The sequence below is a fragment of the Pithys albifrons genome, chromosome 19 (assembly GCF_047495875.1).
Source record: "Pithys albifrons albifrons isolate INPA30051 chromosome 19, PitAlb_v1, whole genome shotgun sequence".
Lineage (NCBI taxonomy): Eukaryota > Metazoa > Chordata > Aves > Passeriformes > Thamnophilidae > Pithys > Pithys albifrons.
Window position 1 is genome coordinate 12811074 of NC_092476.1, and position 17092 is coordinate 12828165.

Below are 17092 nucleotides of genomic sequence, written 5' to 3' on the forward strand. Positions count from 1 at the left end.
TCTCTAACTGGCTGCTGGTGCCATTAATTCTCAGAACAGCTTGTGTCCACACCCGCTTGGGAACCTGCTTTTCCTGGGAGCTGTGGCAACTTTTGCAGAAGAGTCCTTAGTAAGGAAAACATCTGATCATAAAGTCTTGGTTGCAAGAAGCTGTTCTCTACACCCTCAAAGTCTTTTTGGCACATCCCTCTTATTGTGTGTCCTGGGACATTCCAAGCTGCTTTACTTTGACTGCCTCCTTGTCTGTTCCTGGCACAGGCTGTTTCCCACTGTGGAGCAGCTCCCAGGCATTCACTGGGGTGCTTTCTTAAACCTGGGTGGCAGCCACCATGCAAACAAACTCTGGCAAGGTCCCTCCAGCAAGCTCAGCTACATTTCTTGGAAACAGGTCAAGGGGGGAAAAAGCCACAACTGAGAACAACACGAAGCTGTGTTGTGCTGGGCGCAGGGCCAGCCCTTGTTTATGGCTTCCTAGAGAGCAGCTAAATGCTGCCCATTCAGGTTGTCACAGCTGCCACCAGGGAACAGCAGAACAGCCATGGAACTGCATGTGTGCAGCTCTAGACATGATGCTGCTGCTGGCTGTCCAGTCCCCGGATGAGCACTGCCCCAGGCAGCAGTATACCGGGTGGGATCCCCAGTACAGCCCAGTGGTGATGCCAGGAGCAACTTGCATGCTGCAGATCAGCTGCCACAGCATCTGAGCTCCACCAGGTACCCCAGCATGTACCCTGCAAAAGGGACAGAGAGCACTGCCAGCCTGAGGGGACTGCGGAATACATTTGTGTCCCTATCCCCAGGGGGGCACAATGCCACCATTCCACAGACAGGCAAGAACTGTCTGATGGCAGGACACTACCACCACCATCCCTGTCCCCAGTGGGGCATAATGGCAACCTGTGGGAACCCAGGACCCTTGTCCTCATCTCCAGGGGATACGATGGCATCCCACAGCACACTGTCACCATCCTTGTCCCTAGCAGTGAATGTCACCATCCCACAGCATGGCAGAACCAGGTCACCATTCTTGTACCTGTCACTGTATCCAGGAGGGCAAAGTTCCACCCCATGGGACACTAGGACCCCTGTCCCTGTCCTCAGGAGCGTGTGATGCCACCATCCCACGGAAGGGTAGGACACTGTCCCCATCCATGTCCCCGACGGCGGGTGCTATCGTCCCGCGGCACAGCAGTGCCCGTTCCCTGGGCGCTCCTGCTCGGCGCGGCGGGGACGGGGGGCGGAGCGCCGGGCCCGTGCCTCCTCCAGCTCCCCCTCCCGAGCCGTGCCGAGCCGTGCCGTGCCAGGGGACCCGCCTCTCGCCCGCCCCGCGCAGCCATGCTGGGCTCCGAGAGCGGCCGTGATGATGCGCTCCGGTTCTCTTCGCAGAGCCCGGGGTCACCGGCGGCGCCGCGGCGGCAGAGCAAGGAGAGCAGCCTGACGGTGAGTGCGGGCACCGGGGGAGGCGGTCGGGCACAGCATCTTCCCCGCGGCATTTTGGTCTTTGAACACTGATAAACGCAGGGAGGCTTTGGGATCACTGCCCCAGGCAGGAGTCCTGTCGCGTTTTCCCCTAGATCGTGATGGTTCTGGGATAAGCAGGAGGGAACGCGATGCCTCAGACTGTGAACCAGCTGCCCTGGAAAAACTTCGTATGATCATCTTTCCCCCACAACAGCTTCTGCACTGGGAGAAGAACTGACAGGTTGGAGAAATACAAACAACGGAGCTGGATCATTACTCTGCCAGGGCAGGATCTTTATTTTTTTTTTCAAAGAATCTGCACTGTTTTCTCAAAAAGGTGTCAGAAGGTTTCTTGTGCCAGAGCGACCAAGTGAAGATTTCTAATGGGTAATATAGGCAAAGGGTTTAGGTTTCAGTATGAAGTTAATCTTACATTTGCTTTTAAAATTTATTATTAATTATAACTGACTTAAGAGACTTTATATGAGAACATGTAGTGACAGGACAAGGGACAATAGTTTTAACTGAAAGTGAGTAAGTTTAGATTAGATATTAGCAAGAATTTTTTCCCTGTAAGGGTGGGCAGGCCCTGGCACAGGTTGCCCAGAGAAGCTGTGCCTGCCCCATCCCTGGAAGTGTCCAAGGCCAGGTTGGACAGGGCTTGGAGCAACCTGGGCTGGTGGAGGGTGTCTCTGCCCATGGCAGGGGGATTGGAACGAGATTCTCTGATTCTGTGTTGTGAATAAAGATCTTTTCAATATTGTGTTTACAGACATTAACATCTTTTCTGTGCTTGGTGACCTCATCTGGAACACAGTTTGCACTTCTGGGCTCCTCAAGTCAGGACAAATGATTAAAATCAGAAAGAAAAACAAATCAGATGAATAGAGTGGCTGGGAATAGAAAGTTTTATTTAAATGGGAATCAGAAGAAATGAGGAGATAAATTAATTGCAGTGATAAAGGAAAGGCAATAACCATGTTTACAGCTGCAAGTATTGGCAGGGTATCAAATCCACGAGAACAAAAGGAATAATTTAATGTTATACATGCCTGTTAATGTTACTATCAGGAGGAGATGGTTGTCTACATTATCACACACAGCCTGTGGATTTATTCGTCAGTAGGCTCTGTTGCTGGTGACAGAGACCAGGATTTGAAAGGCACACAAACAGATGTCTCTGACTGCAATGTGGGTCAGTCACTGCCATGCAGGTACAGTTTTCTGTGGGGGAAAAACTCTTGAACAATCTTTGAAAAAAGTACTTCAGTGATTTTAATACTTCATTATCAAAATCAGTTGTTACAAATGTTATTACTGCTAATTAGTGTATTGAGAGAGTGGTATGGTTTGAAGTAAGTATAACTATTTGGGCATTTTCGCAGATGTCCTGGGGAATCAGGCTGTAGTGGCTGAAGGAGAAGATATGTCCAAGTCCCCAAATGCAGCTCCTGCCCGCTCAAATCAGTGGTGTAGGAGCAAATCATGGGCTGGACATTGTGTCCAGAGGGACTAGACATGGTCATAGGGTAGGTTACACTGGGCTCCAAGGCACACCAAAAGAGCAGGAATGCTTGGTTTTTTGCAATCCCCACTCAGCCTGAGGGCTGAGAACTCAGACTGTTCACTGAGGGTAGTTTTTCATATTGCTGTTCCATGTGTCATCAGGTAACATCTGCAAAGCAAGAAAGTGTGTGTTATGTCAGGGTCACTGAGTGTGCATTTCTCCAGCAGAAGTCCAGAGCTTTTAAGCAGAATGCATCACACAAAAATAAGCTAATTTTAACAGCTGTTTGCTGCAAGCCATTGCCTCCATCAAGGCAGCACTGTGAAAAACAAATCTCATATAGAGTGTAAACTGTAAAACAATGTAAGTTGCTCCCCTGTCTCCTAGGAGGTTCTGTTTGCTCAGCTCAAGCTGACATGGGGATGTTCTAGTTAGCAGAGCTGCAGGGCATGTCCTTAGCTTGCTGTCAGATGTTTTGCCTTGGTCTGTAGCTGTGCTCAGGCAGAATCTCTTCTTGCAGAGAGGAATTTTGTGATTAACTGTGAGGCCCTTGGTTCAGCAAACCTCCCTCCAGACTGAAATCCTGTGACACACAAGCTGCGGATATCAGGTGATGTCCACCGTGAGCAGCAGCTGCAGCGAAGCTATCACTGCGTCATTGCCTTCAGCAGAGGAGTGGGAGCTCGTTCCTGTCTTCCTCAGAATGTGTCTGCCTCCTCTACATCCAAGCAGCATTTAGGAGCATAGCTTCTGGAAATCCTGAAGGCAGCTGTGAGATGCGGTATTTCCCATCTATTTCCATCCAACAAGAAGAATAATCTGTTTTCTCTTTGGTAAATGAATGTTACCAGAACAGTCTTCCATTTTTTTGGAAGGGAAACCCCAGCAAGGTGTATTGGAGGCTGTTATGAAGCTGCTGCTTGCACAAAATAGGTATGCTCACTTAAGAAACAGCAGTGCAGGTATGTGGTCTGTGCTGGTTTCACAGTGAGTTTCAAGGTGCACTCACTGCCTTTAGGCTGGATGGTTTGCTGGCTGATTGCTGAAGAACTGTCTCTCTGGCCATGAGTTGACTGTGGAAGCTGGATATCATTTATGATAGGTGAGGGATAGTTAAGTGGAGAATGTACAAGGATATATCAACTCAGATCTATGTCTGACTCGAAGAACAAGAAACCTGCCTGATTATAAGGTATTTCTGAGTGTGGGTTTCTTTCTGAAGAATTCTGTAGTGCCTTGTCAGGATAGTGCAGGACTTGGAAAGTGCTGGTATTTGGCTTGCATGTGGTGGACACATCAATGAACACGTGCTGCAGATGGGAATAGGGGCAGCCTACACACAGGAACTTGGGATTTCCTGCTGCTGTGCTCTGCATCTGACACAACGTGATGAATACGAGATTGGGATGAGCATGCGATGAGGCTGCACATTCAACACGGTTCTCCTCTCTGCCCTGTGGCTAACTGCATGGTAGATACTGTCAGAATCCCCCTGGTATGGCAGGGGATAAATCCTCTCTGAACCTTCCTACAGATAGACCAAGTAAAGAGGGTTCCTGAACACTTTTGGCTGAATCTTCCCTTTGAAATAGGAAGGAATCAATGGATTTGTTAACAGTGAGGACTTTGGTTGTGTGTTGTACCATAGCTGCAGCATCAACCTACCAGCACTAAAACCACAGGCAAACTCATAATGTTGAAGGTACCTATACAGAGCCTAGGCATTCTTAGGCATCCCTGTCTGAGGAGACTTCAAACTGCCCAAGCCTCCATCTGTGCCCAAGCTCTTCTGAGATCTCCTGCAGTCTCTGCATTTGGCTGTTTTACCCAAATGGTTCCATTTGCCGTATGAACTCACTTAGTGGAATTGGATGTTGTACTTTTGGGTCTCAGCTGAAATTGTAAAGATGCTGAAGTGAGGCACTCTGGCAGAGCTGTGCTATGTTTAAGATGCTGTGAATGTGCAGAAATCAGGAAAAACAATGTGCATTTTTAAGCTGAAGAAATGAGCTAAAATGTTGCCCTGCTCTAGTTGCTTCAGCATGGCACAGTAAGCTTGCCTGCTGTCTGCTCATTTATTTATGCAGTATCTTATGTAATAACATGTAGTTGATTATCTAAGCCTTGATCAAATTATTCTTGTTTTATTTATGTTGCTTGGCAATGTGTCATTTACTGGTGAGTGTTGGTAGTGACTTCAGAGCCTCCAGAGACCTTGAAAGTCAGGAGATTAATGTGCATGTCCAACTCAACAGTTTGTTGCTCCTGTGCAAATCCTGTGAGTTCACTTGGCTCCCTGTGACTTTTCTTCTTCTATCACTCTTTTGTGTTTCAGACATAATGAAGAGTCACCTACAATGTAAACAGCTCATTTTGCCATGCTTGCCAATGTACTCATGGGAAATAGGACCTGGAATATTTAGCTGTTAAAAGGATAATTACATCTGCTCATGATCAGTAGACAGGCAAAAGTATTTTAACCCATTGAGTTTGGCACACGGCTTGTCAAGAGGAATGCGTCAATTTGTGCTGCTTCTCTGATTCTGTGTGTCTGTCCCACCAAGCTTTGTTGTCACCATGTTTTCCCCAGGATCTCTTCTCTGACTGTACCTTCTTCTGTCGTCATGATCCAGTGGCTCTCTCACAGGTTTTATGGTGCCACTTGTGGCCAGTGGCAGCTGGAATGACAAGCTGCTGCCCTCTGGAAGGTTTGCTCAGTTCATACTCAGGAATTAGCCCCGCTAGTGTCTTGTTACTAATTTCACTTTGCTGCAAGCTGACAACAGCCATTATTTTTATTAGTGAAGAAACTGGAAGAGAATTTAATAGCGTGGTGAGGCTGATTATCACCTTGGATGTCCCAGTGGAGCCGGTGAGAATGTAATGCAGGTCATCATGCCTTGGTTTGCCTTCATGTTCTGTGACTCCATCATTAACTGAAATATGTGTCTTAATTTGTTTTGTTTCCTACTGGCAATTACAGCTGCAATAGTCAGCTTTTGCAAGCTTTTGTTAGGCCTTGCTGGTGAGTCAGTGTTGTTAAGAGATTAGCACTGCTATGGGTTTGAGTTTGGACCTTGCATGGAGCCTGCCCAGCTGTCAGGGATGTGACTAGTGAGACTGTGGTCCCTCACGATTAGTAAGGGCAGTGGTCCCTCGTGTGGAGGGAACATCACTCTCTGTGGGACTCATCAAGCTGTTTAATACTGTCAAACATTGGCACATCATCATGAGATGCTTGGGCTGTCTTTAGCATCAGTCAAAAACCTCATCAGTGGGACTAAGCTGGTGAAGCAGAATGTTGTTTTTCAGCTATCTTTGCTTTTAGAAAAAGGAAAAGTAGCATTTCAGAGGGAGGAGAGGAACGCCATGCCCTCACGCCACTACTGGCATGTGGCCATGTCCTGCTCACTGCCAGCCTGGTGTCCCCTCCTGCTGGAAAATCTTGGGAGGTTTAGGAGATGTTAGGAAATACAAATCCAAGAGCTCTCGTTTAAGTATGAGGAATCTGTGGTGATGAAAGGAAGAAAAGATCACAGGACTTCTATGCAGTCGTATATAATTTTTAGTAATATTTCTAGAGTTTTGAAAATTTTCCTGCTCCTGCTTGGACTTAGTGTAGAAAGGGGTAACTTCTGTTAAGTTCTGTGTACCATACAAACAAGCCTTTTGGTTTTGGGGAGTTTGTTGGGCTTTTTTTTCTGCATTTTTCTAATTCTTACATCAATTCCCTTTTAAAAGTTATTCTAGACCCAAAGACCTCATGACTCTTTCCAGACAATTCAGCATCGTTTCTAGACAATTTAGTCTTCTGAGAAGTGAAGAATGTTTTATTTATTCCTAAAACTTAGAGTCCGATAACAGTCTTTGAGAAACATGTGAATTAACTCTGCTCTCATCACTTGATGTGCATACTCACTGTTCCTCTTCCTGCTGCATGTGTGGACTTCAGTCCCTTGTGGTGGGACACCATCACAAATGCCAGTCTGGGCATTTCCAGCAACTCTGTGGCTAGTGCTTCAGGACATTAACACTCAGTGTCACATCACTAATCAGCAGTTTCCAACTGACACAGATTTAGTTTTTGTGAAGCAGGTGCTGCCTTTGGCATGGAATAGGAATTTCCCTTGCTGTTTTTCTTTGCAGATTTTTATGCTGTAGGGAATGACTCATGTGCCACTTTATGTGCTCCCCCACTACACATCACCTTCCTGTCCTGGTAAATAGTACCATGATGCAACGATCAACTCAGGATATGTTACGTTTCTATAATTCTATGATGCTTGATCTTCTGATAAAGGCTGCAAAATACACTTAGGAGGTGCTTATTTGCCCCCTTTTCATTATCCAGTGTGGCAGTGTTGGGCCCTAGAAATCTACTGTGAAAATGCTACTGTCTTCATAGGAAGCACTTGATCCTTTCCCAGTTAAAATAAATCATCTTGGACAACTCAAAGCTCCACGCAGCAGTGTGTTTCCACAGGGGACATCCCAGGCATTCTCTGTGAGATCACCAGTGTATGAGGATACTTGTAAACTCGAATAGCTTTCCTGTATTGGTGCTTCTAGTGTGGAGATCCAGCATCCAAAAACTTCCATGCGGTCTCCTTAACTCTTTTGCCTTGTGCTGCTGACTGTTTCTAACTTGAGCTAAATCCTGAGTTCCTGTAACTTGACAGTCAGCTCTGGAGAAGGCAGCACCTTGTCCTGGGTGCCCAGGAGGTGTGTTGTGTAAGCACACAGGAGAGCTGTGTTCAGGACAGTGTTTCATGCAAGCTGCCAGGCTGGGGGCGTGGAGGGGCTGAAAGTGCTGGTGTGCAAGTGCCATGAGGCTATCACACAAATTGTTATTCAGTGAGTATGAAATACAGCATCAAAGACACAAATTCTCAAATCCAGAAGCTGTGTAAACCTGTCTTGACACCATGTACCTTAAATTGGTTCTCTGTAACATTGTCATTGCTGAAAATACCTTGATTCCTGCATCTCCCCTGCTCCTGGAGGATGAGCTGCAGTCTTGCTCACTCAGGGGAACAGTTTGCCCTCTGTGATATGTGACAGTGATTGTGCACGGGTTCCAGAGGCCATCTCATGTTTTTAAGGCAGAACTACAATATATTGTGTTATTTGAGAACTGGTGTGTGGCTGTGACAGCACAAAGGCACCACCACGGCCCATGCTCAGCAGTGGCACTGGATTTCAGAGGATCATAGGAAAAGTCACAGAAAGCTGGAAAGGACCTTAAAGATTGTCTCATTTCACTCCTCTGCCGGGGGGCAGGGACACCTTCCACTGGACCAGGTTCCTCAGAACCCCATCCAAACTGCCCTTGAATAATTCCATGGATGGGGCTGCCACAGCTGCTCCTAATCCTGTGATCTGTGAAGCAAAGCGAAGCCTGAGTTCTGTCTGGCCTTGTTCACCAGCTCAACACTGGTCCAGGCCAACATTTGGTAGATGCTGCCTGAAAGGAGCAATTTGGCTGAAGGTTTCTAGACAGTATTTTTCAGATATTTGGGCTGATCAGTTTGAAGCTTCCTGTGGGGGAGAGAGGAGTCTCCTAACGGGGTGTTGAGCCAGTGCACACTGGCTTATGCCAGAGCTTTGCAGTGCCTGCAGGCATCTCTGCACCCCATTGCTTGCACCATCTGTGCCTGAGGGACAGATGCCAACTCCTCTTGTGGGAGAGATCTGCTCACAGGCTTTTAGATCTGGTGATCCCTGAATGGAGAAGGGAAGGTAACCCTACTTAACAAAAAAACAGGGCAAGATGGGCTTGCAGTTATCCTGAGATAACTTTGCTGGCGGGGAAGGGACAGGAGAGGAAAACTTTAGGGAAGACCGAAGGTGTTGTCAGTGAAAAGTCCCTCATGGAGGCTGCCTTGATGGCGTTAGTCAGCCTGGGATAGCACACGGGCTCACTGCAGCAGCACAGGCAAGCCCAGCTGAGCATGACTACACTAGTGTGTCCCCTGGCACTGAGAGGTGTCCAGGTGATGGGGAGCACTGGCACCACTGTCCCATGGCTATCCCACTCTGAACTGAGCTGATGTTCTATCATTCCTGATGCATGACTCTTCTGATGGGGAACATGGGGGAACAGGGATGGCATTTGCAGTGCTGTCTGTTGTTGAGACCAAGTAGCCAGTGGAGGCTGGCGCTATTTGGACATGCTGGCTCTGGTTGGAGATGCTGGCTCAAGTTGGCAATGCCAGCTCTGTCCGCAGATGCAGGCTGTCGTTGGAGAATGCTGCAAGCTATGGCTGGAGGTGGAAACTGGAGAGGCTGGCTCTGGTTCAAGGTGCAGGATCACTAGTGTGTGGCTGCTGCCAGCAAAGCCCTGATCTCTGACTTCCTGCAGATCAGTTTTGAAGCCTGATAGGAGCTGGAAGGGAAGATGCGTGGTTTGGGATCTATCTTCAGTGACAGCCAAAGACACTGTAGGTACAGGGTCCTCAGCCTGCTTTGAGATGGACTTGGCATGTTCTGGACAAAGTGATTTATGTAGACCAAGCTCTTGCATGACTTACAGGGCAGCTGCTGAACCTCCAGCCTGGGCAGATAGCAGCAGAGCCAGTGTGGGTTTGTAGGAGCAGCTTTGTATGAGCTAACAGCTTTGTGTGCTTTGCTCTGGCATGGTTGGTTTGCACTGTGTCAGCACCCACATCCTTTCTGATCCTCTCTGAATAGCCAAAGGCAGACTCCCTGCAAGAAAGCACTGCCTTTGGGTCTGCCCATGCAGCTGTGCTGACCCAGCCCACAGCGTTGTGTATGGATTTCCTGTGAGCATTAACTGATCCAAACCAAAACCCCACACCCATACGGTTACATCTGTGAGTCTTCAGTCCCAAATATCTTCTAGTTCCTTGAATAACACCGGTGTACTCTTTTTGTCCCATGATCTTGTGGGTGCGTTGAGAGAGACTGGTCTTAGGATAGCTGCCCAGCAGGGAATTGGGGCAAGCATTATAAACTGGCAGTGAGCTCTGACTATTGCTGGTGCTTCCTCTGAAAGGCATGGCTGCGTCCAGGGTTGTCCTGCAGTGTGTTCTGCAGTAGCTGTCATGCTCTTAGCCTTCACTGTGCTTTTATCAGGCTGCATGTTCCACTGAGATAACTTAATGAGCACTTGGGCTTTTTTATGTCAGTATTTAATGACCATGTGATGAGTCCTGTCTCACAGATTGCTGTGGTTTTTGCATACTGAAGGCTCTCTGATTTCAGAGAGCCCCTCTTCCTTTTAGCAGGGAGCATGACTTTCTTCTGAAAAGGTCTCTGAGGAAGATGGGAGGGCTGTGCATTGAAAAAATAACTCCTTTTTCATAGTCCTGTAGGAGACTAGCATAAACAAGGGGGTTTGCTGAGATAGTGCCTGCAGTGCTCTCTGATGCTCACTCTGTTTCTGTGTTGAGGGTGTGCTCAGGGTGTTTCACATCAAGTTTTTTACCACAATTTTTAGGGATCTCGGAGGGGTCCCTGCATGCTGCTTTCCAAATCCAGTAGGTTTCCCTCATATGAAATGGATAGTTATTTTCCTCTGAGCTGACACTCCTGCTTGCATAGAAGAGCTTTCTGGGAATACTTAGCTGCTGTTTCCATGCAACAAGGAATTTTTCTTCACTGACATGCAATCACTGCAGATTTTCTGATGGGAAGCACTTGGATATAACCTTTCATTTGCATATTTCTCATCAGCAGCTTAATTTCATTGCCATCTAACTGCTTTTTCTTGCCTTTTTTTTTAACAGATCAACTGTGTGACTTTCCCCCATCCTGATGTAATGCCAGAGCAGCAGTTGCTGAAACCTTCAGAGTGGAGCTACTGTGATTATTTCTGGGTAAGTAGGCAGCCAGCCACATGCCATACTGAAGCTCCAGAGCTTCAAAAAAAAGTGGAACAAACAGTTTGACTTGTGGTACAAGGTAAAGGAGAATTTGGGCTGAGATACGGTGTGATAGGGCAGTACCAGAAAGACCGGTGTTGCCCGTGAAGATCTTCTGGAAACCATCTGACCAGTCTGAGATGTATTTGGGCCATCATCAGAGGAGTGTCCAGAAAGGCAAGGACAGCTCTCAGGAGATGGATTGGGTCAGGAAATGGGGAAGATGCAGGGCAAGCCACACATCTTAAAATACTTCAGGCAGCAGGAAGGAGATGGAATCACAGAATATAAGAATGGTTTGGGTTGGCAGGGGCCTTAAAGCTTATCTAGTTCCAAACCTCTGCCATGGGCAGGGACACCTTCCACCAGCCCAGGTTCCTCCAAGCCCTCTCCAGCCTGGCCTTGGACACTTCCAGGGATGGGGCAGCCACAGCTTCTCTGGGCAATTTGTGCCAGGGTCCTACCACCCTCACAGCCAAGAATTCCTTCTGGATATCCCATCTAACCCTGCCCTCTGGCAGTAGGAAGCCATTCCTCCTTTTTCTGTCACTCCGTATCCTTGTCCAAAGTCCCTCTCCAGCTGTCTTGGAGACCCTTTAGGCACTGGAAGTGGCACTGAGGTCTCCCTGGAGCCTTCTTTTCTCCAGGCTGAACAGCCCCCAACTCTCCCAGCCTGTCTCCATAGCACAGGTGCTTTTCAGCCCTGTGACCAACTTAGTGGCCTCCTGTAGAATGACTCCCAAGAGTTCCACAAGTCCTTGGGATAACTAGGTGGCTGACCGGGAATATTATTTCTGTGTTTCCCAGAACATGAGAGCTAGGGATACACAAGAAAGCAAGTGATGTTCCTTCTAAAACAAGCAGATAGTTAAAAACTTTTTGTTAAATTGTAAAACTCCCTCCCACAGGATACTCTGGAGGTCAGATAGTAAATGAATTTTTTAGAGGATGAGGTTTGTGAAGGACAAGCCTATTTGTGACTTACGTTGAATAGCTGTAAGACAGCATGCAGCATGGGAAGCCTTCAGTGGCTGGGTCTGAGTGTGCCCTCTCGTGCTCAGCTCAGCTTTCAGGTTCCTAAATCAGATTAAATGATGTGATAGTCCTTGGAGTGTGGAGCTAATAGAAAAAAGTCTTCCACTGGAAAACTCTTTTCTATCACTGGAAATTTTTTTTGGGGGTGGGAGGAATACTGCAAATCAACAAATACTACAAAAGAAGTCCACAATGAAGATTTTAGGAATTTCATGTGTATTTTCAGTTATAAGTTATTGAAGTGTTTCCATCTTAAAAGAAAAAAAAGGCCCAGCAGCATGTCCCGTTGTGTTTGCTCAGCACTGGAGTGAGGGCTGAGGACAGGGACTTGGTAAAATACATGGCCATACTCGCAAACTGTCACATTATCACAAAACTTCAATTCCTTCCAGTCTTTTGATCCCAGGGAGCCCTAAACCATTAATGGCATACAGACTGATTTTGTGTGTTTGTCTTACAGAAGTCCCTGTCCTGCTTGGTTGTCTCTATTAGAGATCAGCCACTGCTTTGCTCCTTGGGTTGGTCGCATTTTGCTCTCAGTGAAACTCTGCTTAAAGCTGCCTTTCTTCTGCAGACTTTTATCCTCCTATAACTCCACTCACAGAACTGTCCTCTGCTTTGGCCGTGTCATCCATGGTCTACCCACAGCTCGTCCTCCTTGTTCCATCAGCTCCACTCCTCCTGCTATCTCAGCTGGCCGGTGCCCAGTGGTGTGTCCTACCAGTCTCATGCTTTGATTAGTCTGGCATTTTTCTCTGGACAGTTGTGCAGCACCCAAGGGATTGCAGCAAAACTGTAGTGCTTAGGGAAATGTTCTCTGAGAATTTGTTTGTTGGAAAGGGAAGGAGGTAGGAAATGAAATACTGAAATATGAAACAGAGAGAGGAGAGAGAAAAGAAGCAGCAGAGGAAAAACTGTTGGTCCTTGTAGCAACACTGAAGTCAGCAGAGCAAAGGGTGGAAAGGGCTGTGTAGGAAACCAGCAGTGAAGGATGGCCATATGCTGGTAACCTATGGGACAAGTTGCTGGTTTACCCTGTTTTACAGCAGATTCTTGCATACTGGCTGTATTTTTCCAGGTACAAATCAGGGTTGAACTTGGCAGTCGTTAAACATTGTTTAGGGCTGCGCTCCCCCTGGAAGGAGTAGCAGTGTCCTCCCTCTGCCCCAGCAGCTTTCTTGTGCTGGATCCAGGATCCCTTCTTTTGGCAAGGTGAGCCCTTGGGGCTGACACTTGCCCAGTGGCATTACCACCTGTGAAGGGTCATGGGCAAAAAGGACAGTAGGGCCATGGCTTTGACCCCCACATCATCTTATACTAGCAAAAATACTGGAAAACTTCCCTTTCCTTAAAAAAAAAAAAAAGGAATAAGAGGAGGGGGAAAGAAAAAGTTAGTCTATTCTTTTGAGAGGGGCCAAGGTGCTGTGGTCTTCAGCTGGTCTCAGAGGAGGTTTCCTCAGGCACCACTGCTGGGCAGCTGCTGCTGGGAACCACATCTCTGTGGGTTTAGTCCCCATAGCTTTTCGTTGAACTTCCTTTTATTTCTTTCAGGCAGATAAGAAGGACTCGCAAGGGAACAATACAGTGTCGGGATTTGAAATTCTTCTTCAAAAACAACTTAAAGGGAAACAAATGCAGAAAGAAATGGCAGAGTTTGTTCGAGAAAGGTAACTAGCACTTTGTTACCATTTATAGCAATTCCTTTTTCCTGATTTAGATATTCCTTCAGTACATCACTTTATAGCTTCAACTACATAAAAGGTGTGCTACCAGTTCTTAATGAACATTTTCTTTAATGTTCACCCACACTCTCCAAGCTCTCACTGGTTTCTCCTGCTCTGCCTGTCTCAGTTACATTGCACACAGGCTGTCTGTTTAGAAGGAACCAAGAAACGTTTAAGCTGCAGCTTCAAGGAAGAAACATGAACATAGGAGAACCAGAATGGACATGATATTTAGAAGGGAAGTATTTTGTTTGAAAGATAGAGAAGCAATTTGTTCACATGGAGCATAGACACAGTTTCCTAGAGGAAGATGTAAAAAGACATTACTTGAGACTTAAGCTGGTTATAGAGTCACAGAATGGTTTGGATTGGAAGGGACCTTTAAGATCATCTACTTCCCTGCTCTTCTGGGCAACCTCTGTCAGGGCCTCACCACCCTCACAGCCAAGAAGTTTTTCCTGACATGTAATCTAACCCTGCCCTCCTTTCTCCTGTCACTCCAGGCCCTTGTCCAAAGTCCCTCTCCAGCTCTCCTGGAGCACTTTTAGGCACTGGAAGGGGTTCTAGGGTCTTCCTGAAGGCTTTTCTTCTCCAGTCTGGACAGCCCCAGCTTCCTCAGCCTGTCTCCATAGCAGAGGTGCTCCAGCCCTGTGATCAGCTTAGTGACTTCTCTGGACTCAGTCCAACAGATCCACACAGAATGATACTTAGAGTGAACCCACAGTCATAAAGGCAGATGTTGCTACCAGAAGATGCCAGGGTGCTCTTCCTGCGCTGTTGCTCTGCTGACATGGGAAATGCACTGATCACCAAACAAGCCTTTGATAGATGCTCAGTTCAAAGACATACAGCAGGTGATGTGACCTCATTACTCATAAATATAGTTACTGTTATTTGAGAGGGTTTGTCATTTGTTCAAGCCAGTATAAGTCATCCTGAGGGTGACTTTCAAAACTTGAGAACAGCCCATAGGGAACAAACAGTGTTTGCTTCGTGGAGGAAGGCACTGATGCTGATGGATGTTCTCTCCTGGAGGCAATTGCACCAGTTGAAGGAGCTGCTGTCCTCTGCTATTGTGTCTCTGATGATACTGAATGCTGAGTTGGGGTTGCCTTCCCGCTCTGCTGCTGCAGATGTGGTGTGACTGTGCTGATGAGAATGAGCTCTGGTGCAAGAACAGAACAGGGCCACAAACAAGCCCCTGCGTTGGCATTTGATGCGCAGTTCAATTGGGCAGAACTTGCACATAGTTGCTTCATTTGTGGTTTGTTTTCTTTCTCCCTCATGTTTTTTTGGGTTTTTTTTAAACTAGGGATATGGCAGCAGTGGGAAAATGCCAAGTAGCACAGGCAATAAAGATGGTCAGATACAGGGCTGAGCATTCATGTGTGGTTTCTGCAGCCTTTGACAGTTACCTCAGTAATCCATGAGAAACTGTGACCAGAGATAGAAGAAAAGACTATCTGGCACATCAAAATTACAATTGAGAAGTAGGCTTGCTAGGGGAAGATTAGAAGGCAAGCAGAATTATGATAGCTATGGGCTGGGAAAAGGGGGAGGGAAAGCTGCTCCAAAGAAAGTAATAAATAATGAAACTTGACAGAAATAAAAGCAAGACGCATTCAAGAGGAAGGGAAGGTTGGTGTGAAATTAGAGAGAGCAAGGAGAGCAGCTCTGACACTGAGGAGAGGCATGTCCTTGGCAAAGAAAGAAGCAGGCATGTTAAACAGGAGAGACAGAAAAGGTTCACTGTGTACTGGAAATGAAGAACGTTTGGAATTGACTGTCAAGAGGGTCTAGATGGGAGTTAGAGAAAGATTAAGGTATTTTTCATCTGTTTGAAAGAAAGGATTAGGATTGTTTTGTGTAGAAAAAGAGGAGGATTCTGTTGAGCTGAAGAGGTTATTCATGGAAATAGAGCTCAGGCCATCAAGGGAACCTTGGCATTCCCAGCTAAGAGGGCAGAAGTATTGACAAGGTTTTCACGATGACCATCGGGTGCCTTGGGGAATACAGGACCACATTTAACTAGGGGTTTTCCTGTCCAGAAAAATTCTCTTCATCTTTGCAATCAAGCTGCTGGAGCTGAAATTCAGGCAGCTAATAAAAACAGCCCTTCAACAGGAAGTTGGAATAAGACATCATAACCAGATTTCTTCATCAAATATCAACAAGAGGCAAGCTAACTGAAATTCAGTTTATCAAGTAGATGCTTTTACAGAAGCTTCTTCTAAATAGCAAACTTAGACTGAGCAATTATGTGTTCATTCATTCAGTTCTTGTTGACAAAGATAGGGTTATAATACAGACTTTGAATTTTAATAAGACAGACCTTAAGAGAAGGAGGAAAGTAATTAATTGAAACGGACTGAACTGAAAGATAAAGGGTGTGATTGTGAAAGAAGGAAAGAATTGCTTTAAATCAAAACTGAAAATAAGGTCCGGTATTTATATTCAAGGAAGAAGTCCAAAACAGCCAAGAAAATCTGCAGACTGCCTTGAGAAGCACCAATCTCTCTAAGTATACAAAGTAGTGGTTTTATTAGAAAAAGATCAATGTCATAGGCTTCTGGCTACTCACCTTTCAATTAAGCTGTGCTACATTTAGAAAATGTAAAATAAATAGCAGATTATTTAGCTTCTGCCACGTTCAGCAGATACTTGTATACCTCTTTCACTGTTTGCCTGCCACAATTTGTGGAATAGTTCTGCAGGCTACGCACCGCAGGAAACGTAATTATGCTTCTGTTGTCTGAAAATTTCATTGTTCCCTCCTAATCCAGAGAAACAGTGTAAAAAGACTCACAGTCGCTGTCTTCCCACAGTGACAGTTGTGTAGCTGTCTGTCATACATCCTTTACCACCTTTTCTCCCTGTTTCCCTTGTTGCCTTAATTTATTTCATTTCTTCTTGCATGGCAGTCATATCAGGTCATCTGTGCCTCCCTTTGTAGCTCACTTGTTTTTCTTTAACCATGATAACACGGCATGACTGAAATTGTTTGAGTGTGGGCACACCAAGTATTTTATTAAAAAAAAATAAAAAGGCATAAAACAGGGAATAAACACCCAAAGAACAACTACAACTAATAAAGTCAGAACAGTGTGGGTCAAAATGCACTTATAATCTGTAGTGCTTCTGACTATAGAGGGAGTGAAATTCTGAAAGTTTTCAAACAAGTTAGTAGAAACAAGAACTTGAAGCTTTTTTGATGGGAAGGTGGAGTAACTGCCAAACAGCCACATGGGTTTCTGGACATGGACTCACAGGACTTAGGAGTCACAGCGTGTTGATGCTTCACAATCACCGTGGTCCAGAGTTTGCAGAGTATTGATACTGGGCAGGGCCAAGGGGCAGATTTTTTTTCCTGCTTTGAGGTTTATCCTGGTTTTTAGCTTCCTCTGGCCACAGACGGTTACAGGACTCCAGGCTAGGATAGAAGAATTTATGTCTTATACCTAGGTCTCTTAAGAAATAGAAAA

At 46.2% G+C, this 17092-nt stretch overlaps 1 protein-coding gene across 5 annotated transcripts in view; it reads left to right on the plus strand.

Moving 5' to 3' along the window:
- GAS7 (growth arrest specific 7) overlaps window positions 1-17092 on the plus strand; it is a 103898-nt gene that overhangs the window by 62285 nt on the left and 24521 nt on the right. For 4 of the 5 annotated variants that reach the window (XM_071573569.1, XM_071573570.1, XM_071573571.1 and 1 more), the window contains 3 exons: window positions 1387-1440; window positions 10717-10806; window positions 13438-13553. In XM_071573569.1, coding sequence (XP_071429670.1) covers window positions 1387-1440; window positions 10717-10806; window positions 13438-13553 — 260 coding nt within the window. Of the gene's footprint in view, window positions 1-1083; window positions 1132-1386; window positions 1441-10716; window positions 10807-13437; window positions 13554-17092 lie in introns of those variants that run through there. The other variant, XM_071573573.1, reaches the window with a different exon arrangement.